General features: G+C 40.4%; 1 protein-coding gene across 1 annotated transcript; it reads left to right on the forward strand.

Annotated features, from left to right (window-relative positions):
* Positions 1 to 1,079: 1,079 nt before the first annotated feature.
* LOC102312580 (protein shisa-5) lies at positions 1,080 to 10,604 on the forward strand (the record flags this gene model as incomplete). Its single annotated transcript, XM_005944339.2, is given in 5 exon segments — positions 1,080 to 1,197; positions 1,879 to 2,014; positions 2,686 to 2,852; positions 7,830 to 8,105; positions 8,804 to 10,604. Coding segments are annotated over 5 exon segments (822 nt in total). The 3' UTR covers positions 8,980 to 10,604.

A 10,604-nucleotide genomic window follows, 5' to 3' on the forward strand; every position in this document is an offset into this window, starting at 1 on the left:
AGCTGTGGCTACAACTGTAGCCTCCACCAGTGTGTGAATGTGAGAGTGAATGAATAGTGGAATTGTACAGCGCTTTGAGGACCCCGAAAAGCACTATATAAATGCAATCCATTATTATTATTAGAAATTTTTATTAATATCTTTAAAATGATAGCAGCACAAACGTTTGATACCACTTCTGTTGGATTTGAAGAAGGTGGGGGGTGGGGGCAACTTCACTCACATACACAGCAGTGGCTTCCACGTGGTCTTTGAGTCAATCGACTACTTTTCTGAAAATAAATGCTCAAGCTCTGCATGTGTGTACAGCAAAGACAATATGAGCAACAATACAAACTTTGAGAAACTTCGCATGCTCTCAATACCGTGTTTTCACTGTATTTATTTTTAAAGTTATGATTAAACAAAGAAATAAATGCACAATTTGCGATGATCAACCATTTCCGTTGAAATCGAGTCAATTTGTGACAGTTATTACTTAGAGATAAATTACACAAAAAACTCTTGTTTGCAGGCTTGTTGGAGCCCCTTCTGTCACTGGGGCTCTGGGTAATCAGCCCCAAATTAATTTAAATATTGTAAAATGTCACTAAATGAGCACGAAAGAAAAACAAAGCAAAAAATAAAACAAAAAAAATAATGATCAACTTCCGCCGCGGAAGTACTTCCTGTGGAGGTCTGCCACATTGTCTGCAGCCGCTTTAAAAACATCCGTTATCGTTAAGTTCTTTTCCGTATTTATTGTAGTTTTCACGCTTCGTAAAACGTTTTTATACAGAACATCTACGGTCGTAGCCAAAAACTGCGTATAAAGACGTATTAATATGCTCACGAGCTACTTTTAAGCATCTTGTAATCGTTGTTCCAACACAGTGTGTTTGATTTGATTCGTAGACCCCGAATATGGTGCCGCGCTCCCACAATGCATTGCGGTGTGACGTCAACTACAAAGCCCTATAAACAGTCCAGTGGGCTGGAACATGAACCGAGCGAGGCAGCTTCGGGAATAGACGAGCTTTGCCGCAGTCGAAGAGTCCATCACACCTCCTCCTCCTCCTCCTCCTCCTCCTCCTCCGGAGCTGTCGAAGACTCTCAGTTCCTTGACTGAATCCGGGAGTGTTGGAGTAGACATGGCGCCAGGCCTGTCCACTATTGTTGCGTTGGCTTTGTATGTGGTCCTGTTCCCTTGTGTTTCCGGTAAGTTTGACTGTTTTAATCTGTAAACGGTCGCTGTTCGCATTAGCTATCGAACTGCGTGTTGTCTCAGGCCGCCACGCAGTCTGTGATGTTATCGTCACATCGATATTAGACCGCTGCTTGGGCGATGTCACAGACGGTCGTCGTTAGAGTTACAGGTCGTGTTTTAAACCTTTTAAAAAGACCGAAAGATTAGTTTGTTACAGCCTCATTTTATTTGTTGAAAGCCATGTGCACGGTAATGGGGGTTTACGTACGGCTGTTTTCTAACGTTTCAGCTCATAGTTACCATCAAGTATAATCTGGTCGCAAAAGCTGCCAGTTAATTAGGTACAGAGCAGGGTACAGCTCGGTTGTAGTATAAGAAACATGTGAATGATAATTTGGCAGCAGTGGAAACTACATCATCCAAAGTACCCACAAAGTGGAAACAGCAGGGTTTTAAACTGAGGATAAATAAGGGTGTGAAAACGTCTCTGTACAGTGTCGTAGACTTCAACAACACCCAGAGCTACATCCTCTGAAATGAAACTGAAGGTGAATCAAGTTTCCCAAAAGTCACCAAGTTGCAGTGCTGAAAAGTGAAATTTCATAACTAATAATTAAACTAATTGATTTATTTGAAATGATTTATTGACGATTGAGCTAATTTTTGCTGCCCCTCTTTCTGCTCTGTTACAGCAGGGGACGACTGCCTGGCCTACATGGGCCAAAGTGTCCAGAAATGCTATTCAGGATATTGCTGTGGGAGCTGCTATAACAGATATTGTTGTTCAAGTTATTACAGTCGTTTTAAAGAAGATGACCAAAAAAAGTGGTATGTTTTTCTCCTTCAATCTATTTTCCATGTTGGTTTCATTTCCCCCCCCCTTTTCTCTGTGTAATTACAGCCAAGTGTGTGTTTTAGGCCGTTAAGAAACAGGAAGTAAGGTTTTCCTGTGCACGACCACCAGCATAAAGCTGAAGTGTGAGTCAGCTACAGCTTGCACCGAGGCCTTCATTCACATTATCCCTAAGATTAATAGACCATACTCCTCCACATGCCTGCTGTAGCACTGACAGGTTATCTGTTCTTTTTGAAACCACTGAACTACAGTGAATTCAGCTTCTCGTAAAAATATCTCCCAAAGCCCAGAAAAAGGACCTTTTGTATGTTTTGTGCTGGTTTTTGGAAGGTGACACACCTGCAAACACAAACTCTGAGGAAAGGGAGGCAGCACCGTGGTTCTACTTGAACTATAGTATCAGGAGTTGTTTTTGTTGTGTAGTGCTTTGAAGGTCTGGAAATTGTAGCGTACTAGTAAATACATGATGGCCTTGTTAATTATTTCATCATACTTTGGGTTTGTGATTAATTCCAGTTTTAAAAAGGTCCTAAAATGGTTAAATTTGACTTGGTGACTTGTAAATGTTTCCTTTTTCTGTTTTGTAGTAAGTTAATGTCATGTAAAGATAATTTTTCATACCAATTTCTTTTTTCCTTTTCAGCTCCAACAATGTTGATAGCTTCAACAGTGCTAGTTACGAGTATCATATCGATAATACGTTACCCATGGTGGCTGGTATTGTGGGCTCCATCATTTTTGTACTCATCTTCATCTGCTGCTGCGTCTGCCCCTGCTGTTGCCTGTACAACATGTGCCGCAAACCACGCCGTAAGTTTTACTAATTCTTTCTTTGATTGTTTAAGCCAAGAATGGACAATATATTTTCCCAAGGGCCGCAATAAGGGTCTAATTGTAGCATCTGCTCTTACCAGTAACAGTTTATGAAGAGTTAATGTGCTGAATTGAGTTCAGCTCATTCAGCTGGTGCATTGTAATGTAAAGACCCTGCAGAAAGGTCAGTGCAGTTGAAAACAGCTGGCAGACACGTGGACGCTCACTGTGTGATGATTACATCAGTCAGACCAGGAAGACTCGGAGATGCAAAAAGTATAACGAGGGTCTTAGATAAATAAATGTAACGGCATTAGTCGCGTTGCACGACTGGTGCTTTTAAATCTTTCTATCACCTTTATATCGAGGACCCATTAGCGCGAGTCATACTGTCGTGTATGCACATTTTCTCTGCAGACTCGGGGGAACAAGCTTACACAAGTCACATACCTAAGCTCGTCTACAGCACATCCCAAACCTCATGTGGTCTCTGATTCAAGAAGCTTTTTCATGGCACTGGGAGAATCTTCTGCAGTTCAGGGGATTTCTGACACATTGAAGTAATTGTTACTTATTGGCAATTATTGCACATAAAGTAACCACAACCTTTAGCGGTGACACTTCCTATTATTAGTATGTAGACAGCGTGTAGGCCCGTGCTGATGCATCTGCAACATGTTGCTGCACTTTTGCAGGTTGTCTGCTCTCGGCCAACAAGCAACACTTTTTAAAAAAACAGTCTGCTGTTGAGCTTCTCACCTACATAGACACGAATGTCTGCTTTTTTTTGCCATGTCTTAAAGAAGCCAGACTCTTGGTTTCTAGTGAGTTGGAGGATTTGTCCGTGTAGTTTTTGAAGCAGATCATGAGGGGACTCATTTGAAGACTGTTGGCCCACCCACCACATGACTTTCATTATTGCAAAATGTAGCCTGACGACTAACATCACAGCTGAGGCACAGTGCACCACCTGACCTAATGTTTCAGAATCACTACAGTATACAGAGGCTTTGTGAACCCTTCAGAGCTGTGAAGTTCCTCATTCGCACTTTGTTTCTCTGGTTTGTTGTACAAGTTTTGGCTTTTCAGTGTTTCTCTTGGTGAGAGTTTGCCCCTCAGAACGATGACTCAGCATGTCATTAAAGATAATTGCTGTTTAGAGTTGGTGCCAAACTACGATGCTGCTTTATTTGTTTCTCTTCAGGGGTCATGTCTTTACTTGACTTTTGAATCTGCTTACTTTGAGTACTTTGAGTTTCCCACAAATGGAAACACCAGCTTTAAGTTGCTTAGAGTTAGAGCAGGGCGATATGACCAAAAATATTTATCACAATATACATTTGAAAATTTGTATATCGATATAATTGACACTAGACAAAATACTTTACAACTCCACAACTTTATTAGTGCAAAAAAACCCCATCAATGTATTTTCACTTAAACAAGCAGCTGTTTTTTATGTGCATTAAAGTTATATAAAAATTTAACAGTGCAAATGCAAATTCCTTGCTGACAGTTTAACCAAAAGGCATTTCCAGTGGAAACTGGCCGACATATCCTCAGCATAACCATGTATAATATCCACAAAACTTAAAAAGAGGTTATACACACACAATACGGTAATATTATGTTGAAGCACAGTACGTATCACTCCGCGAGGCTCCTGCCTACGATAGCCGTAATGCTCCGACAATCCATCAAGCGGTGCGGCTTTGTAGCTTAGCAAAGTCGTACTGAAACATTTGACAGATTTTCGAGCGCCGTGTACCACATAAAATCGTTTCGAGGTCAGTAAACACAACCAGAATTCATACATAAGGCACACGGGATTATAAGGGGCACTGTCGATTTTCAGAAAAATCAAAGGATTGATTTTAAGTGCCGTATTTTCCAAACAACACGGTAATAACGACGGCCCGCCAGCATGCGCTACCAAAAATAGTGCTTTGTTGTGTATCTGACGGACAAAGCTAAACCATTTCCGCACCAGTGAAGCTGCAGCATTTTTACAAACCAGTTCTGGTTCATCAGTTTCATTCAACGATCCGCTTTCGCTCTCCTCATTCTCCGTCGCCGCCATGCTTTTTCCGCCATGTGCGTATGAAAACAAAGGCTCTGCACATGCGCGTTTGATCCATATTCTATTGCGATATTTCATTTTCTTATCTTTGCCCAACATTTTACCGGTATTACCGTGAACAGTATGATATGGCCCAGCCCACCTGCACAGGTGTTTATGTCTGTCTGTTTAACCACAACTCCAGCGTTCCTAAGTGTCTTTATATATATATTTTTTTTCCACTCTCAAATCTCACCCAACTACAGCCAGAAATTAACTGATGCTATTAAACCAACTTTGGCATCATCACAACACTTTGCAGAGGACTGTGGTATATCTGGATGTGTTCTCTGTTTGTGTTAGCGATCCCTCAATGGATCGTACTTTGACCCCTCTCCACGGGGTGACCTACTGCCTTATTTTGCTGTTGGCACCACTCTAAACGAGGCTCCTGGATACACCAGATTGTTAGTCAGTATGATCAGCACATTTTTGGGGGAAATACTCGCATAGCAAACCAAGAAAAACTTATACTATTAAAGACAGCAGATAGCATTTCCCAGTGTCGTATTAACATAGCGAGACTGTTTGAAGTTGCTTAGGAATTCAGTGCAATGCAGATTTATTGTGATAACCACATAGGTTAAGTGTAGCTTATGTAACATTTATTCTTTTCTCTCACCTCAGAAGTTGGTTTGTGACTGTTTCTTGTTTATTTTTAGATCACAAATCATTTTTGTGATGTCGTGAAGCTCTCTCTATCATAAATAGTTGACCCAGGCTAACTACTACTTTCCTCTTCACCTTCTTTGATTTCTCTCATAAAGCATCGTTGTGGTTTTTGTTTTGTTTTTTGTTTTTTCCCTTTTGGATGGATGTTTTTCCAAAGGCGTCTATTTATCTGTCGATAACACATTCACATTGAATGTAAATTCCAGTTTATCCCTTTTCCTCCTGTTCCACTTTTTCCTCACAACAGACAAAGACCGCTGAAAGTAGTTCCTGAAAGCGTCACTGTTTAGTCCAGAAAATGCAGATGAATATTTGACACATTTTTAAACTAAACTTGTGGGCTTTTCATTGGCTTTCTTGGCAGTAATGAAAATATCCCGCATCATCAGTCTTGTCCATTAAATATCTGCTGAACTGGCCTTTTTTTCTACCCGTAACTCTACTTAATGTGCCTTATTTACTTTCCTCAAAAATAAATCAAAATCACAGGCTTAAATATACAGAGGAGGAGGTTGTTGCATTTCTCAGTTAGTGAAGGAGAGACGAGGAGAGAAAGAGGAATCTCCCATATAGGTGAAGAGGGCACCGGCCTTCAATAGGAAAGAAAACTTTGACAGATTATTTTGCCAAGACCGCAGCGCTCAACTCTTTATCTGCGGTAGATTATAAACATTGTATTCCACTTTATCCTCCTTAATTCCACAATTCCCTGAAACAGTTCTTTCTACTATCCTGTGTTTTTGAAACCGCTAATGTCCATGGCCACATCTTGATCCGCTTCCCTAAAAAGAATTTAAAAAAAAATTCTGCTCAATAGAGGAAAGCATCTGACTCCACACGTCCATATTTATGTTTACAGAGACGTGCATTCACCATAATGAACGCTCTTCCCAGTTCTTGCACCTCCTGTCAGCTTTGTCAGTCGGCTGGTTAATGTTTTGCTGTTAGGCGACAGTCTTCTGGCGGAGAGGCTAAAATGCAAGTGAGGAACGCAGTCTGGCTTCCTTGGCTGCCTCAGTTCCAGTGGTATGATGGGATCAAATCCAGGAAGTCAGAGCTCCACGCTGTGTGACTCATTGTTTCTATGACAACCACAGACTGGAAAGAGAGGAGAAAAAAAAAAAAAGAAGAAAAGAAAGCCATCCTACGTCATTTACAGGAAGTGGTCGTGAAGATGTTGAAGAACATCTTCTTTAAACACCACCTGGGGGTGTAACGAAGATGTTCTTCAACATCTTCACGACCACTTCCTGTAAATGACGTAGGATGGCTTTCTTTTCTTCTTCTTCTTTTTTTTTTTTTTACTGAGCTTACACTGCGATGGGTTTACACTCTGAGTGTGACTATGGCACGGCTGTTTCTTCATTAGGCGAAGCTAGAGAGGATGATCGAGGATGTTTACTTAAAACTGCACCCTTTTCTTGTCTTTCTCTGATTAATATTCAGTTTTCAGTCATTCTTTATAAGAATATTATCCATACATTATGATACACATTGAAGACGTTTTGGATCTTGGCTGTCAATTATTTGGCTAATTACCAGCCAGGATATCCTGTCTTCTGTGTTTAAGCTGTAGTGTTAGAAGATCCATTTGCAGGAATCGAAACTGTAAACTATTTTAGTTTTCTTTTTTTTTTCTCTTTTTTTTCTTGAGAGCTGGGTTTTTACAGTTGGTTAATTGCAGAAGTTGCGTAGCTCTTGCCTCATATTTGTCCAAGGCAAGTTACTTGTGTGTTTAACTTGGTGGCATGTTCCAAACAAGTTCAGGACATTTGGATCATTTTATTTGTGCTGTTGGTTGGTCTGTAATCCTCTGTTATCTCATATCCTCCTGGATACAAACAGAATAGGAAGTACAAATACCTTTGACTCTACTGGAATCTCTTTAGAGATCGTTTTTCCTGATGTGTTTAAATCTTTCTGCACTGGCAATCACGACAAAGCCAATGTGGATTTAGTACATATGCCTATGGAGTGTGTTATGTGTGTAATAAACATTTATAAGAGTTTATGAGGATGTCCTGTTTTTTTTTTTTTTTTTTTTTTTTTTTTTTAAAGTGAAACTAGTTTGAATCCTTTTATCTCCATACCTGAATAATTCCTCCTGTAGTTGTACTCCTACACTGCATGTAAAACAGCCAAAGTTTTCTATATTTCTAATCTGTTTGTTTGTTTAATTGCAGCTGTGGTAGCGACCACTACCCACACCACAGTGGTCACCACCACCACTCCTCAGCGTTACCCGCAGCAACCAACTGCAGTACCTGGACAATCTCAGTCCTACCAGGGAATGCCCTACCAGCCAGTACCAGTGCAGCCCGGCTATCCAGCTCAGTCTGGTTATCCAGCTCAGTCTGGTTATCCAGCTCAGCCGGGCTATCCAGCTCAGTCCATGCCCACATCACCCTACCATGGACAACCATTCACACCAGGACCACCACCATCTTATCAGGATGCAAGTAAGTGTGAATTTTCCTCATCCCTGTAATTAACAAAACATTGTGTTGGTCTAGCTTTAAATAGGCTTTGAACACCAAAACGGTGTGTTTGAGGAAATGCTGATTGAAGCTTCTAACTGGGAAAAGGAGCTGCTCTGTCCAAAAATATCTAAAACAAACAAGCATGCCAGTATTTGTTGTGATTTTCACAATACTCTAAAAAAAGTATAAAGAATTCCTAATCACAAATATGAAGAAAATGCTAAAATTTTAATTATATCATCATAAATGTTCTAACTTTTTATGCAAATCAAGAATGTTTGAGCAGAAAGCCCCTGTTGATTTGAGCCTGAATGACTGTAATTTAATTGTAGCCACTTATAAAATGCAGGTTAGATGTTTAGTTTTTATTGTAGAAGAATATTCTGAAGGTGTAGCTTTTTCAAACTGATCTGTGCGAAACAAAGGTTTTCGGATAGAATTAAAGAGTTTTTTTTAAAGAAATGCTCGACATTAACTATTGTGTTTCATTAAATGTTTTCAGATTTAGCAATAATATTTTGCAAAACTGCTGTATTCAGATGTAGAGGTGGAAACTGCGGTTGCATAGACGTGGGCCTTTTGAGGTTTTTCTCAAAAGGGAAATGAAACATTCAAGCTGCAGAGCTGAAGTTGAGGTTGTGTTCATTGTCACGCCAACTTCATTGTTTTGTTTCCAGCTGGCCCTGCCTATCCTCCACAACCGATGCCTTACAGCCAGGCTGCGTTCACACCCGGCCAGCCGGCGTACCCGCTGAAGCCTCCGACCCAGCCGCAGCCCAACGTTCCACCTGCAGGCGCAGACTTCCTAGTCCAGCCTCCATACAACCCAGCTTTTGTTGCACCACCACCCTAGCCTGGATAGTGGACGTCCGTGCTGCAGCACTCGGCTGAAATGGAAGTTTGTTCTTTGAATCAAGAAGAGAAACCTCAGAGTAACTTGGTTCATTGTTGCCTGTATTTGGGGAATTTTAGGGCGGTGCTGATTCAGCAGTTCTGTTGAACAGTTACAAAGTGAAAATTATGTTTTTTACTTGCATTGCATGGGCATGCAATATGCATATTCTTTTTTTCTTTTTTGGGGTCCATCTTTAGTTATTTTGAGAAATGAAACATGAGACCACTATTTCTCACTGCTTTAAGTACTTTTTTCAGCCTCATTCCTCAGCGTATCCCTCTTGCCTTTACTATCCACCAGCCAAACTACCTGACCTCTACAGAGACTGCAGTCAGATTCAGTGGTTGATCTTAAGGTGTCTCAGTGTCTGTAGCCATTTTCCCACTGCCATCTGGCAGCTGTTTGCAGGTCGATGAAGTGCTTTGATCCTTTATTCCCTGTATTTTCCTTGTATCGCCTTGTAAATAATGTTACATGGGAACAAATTGAAAGTGTGCAGCATTTATCACTGGAGGGTTTATACCTTAAAATTATTTGTGTTATGTGAGTTGACCAGAAGTGTTTCCTGAGCACACAAATTCCACGTAGTTAACAAGTGTTCAGCACACACTCCAGTTCCAATTCAGCAAAACACGCCTCGCACACAGGGATGGTTTGCTTTACATTTTGATGTTTACGTGCACAGAAGAATTAGCATTAAGATCTTGTTTTCCCGTCATTACTCAGGTTTTATTTGCCCGTCCTACAACCACATTTCCAACCGGGCTGGGATGCTGTGTAAGCTGCAGAAAAATGCTGAATGCTAGCTGTAACGTGTGCGCTAATGTACCAAACATTCAGATGGGCTCGCTCCCTTAAATTGTGATTGGTCAGACAGCAGGAGCGTTTTCCACAGCCTATCTTAAATAAACACGGGCCCAGAAAATCCTGGAATAAGATGAACTCTATATTAATATAGAGTCCAGCAGTGTTGTTGAGCCCATGCAGCATTTTCCAGTATAAAACTGATATTTAATTTGTCCTTTTATGTAAAGAGTTTCCCAGTTTATCAGAATGTTTTTGTGATATTAGGTAAAATACACTGTCTCCAGATGGCTATTGTGATTTGTTGCTCTTAAGAAATTGTTGCTTATTACATTTTACATTGACAAATATTTTAAACTGTTTGCTTGCACGGTCTTTTAAAGAGTGCCGGACAAGTCCAAGTCGTCTAAATCTTGCCAATGCTCTTTTTGAATCCAATCCTTTGTTATTGCCAGTTAGCTGCAAGTTAGCTGTTAGTTGAATTTATTTATGAAGTTGTATGTAGCATCCCAACTTTGTTGTAAACGGGGTTGCACATCTAACTGAGCTGAAATGCGCTGGCAGCTTCTGGTTACTTTACCAAAGGAGATTCTTTTCTTTTCAGTTAACCAAACAATAACATGATGAGCGCATGTTAAACACAAGAAACAATTGTGCCTTCCAGCCACATTACCTGCAGAAACATACATGCAATTCCAAATCATTTAAAATGTCTTTTTCTACTTATTATGGAGTCTGTTTGCTTTATGTCACCATAAAGGCTTGAATGATGCACAATA

This window comes from Haplochromis burtoni, unplaced genomic scaffold (genome assembly GCF_018398535.1).
Source record: "Haplochromis burtoni strain Fernald_Lab_line unplaced genomic scaffold, NCSU_Asbu1 Contig_403, whole genome shotgun sequence".
Classification (NCBI taxonomy): Eukaryota; Metazoa; Chordata; class Actinopteri; order Cichliformes; family Cichlidae; genus Haplochromis; species Haplochromis burtoni.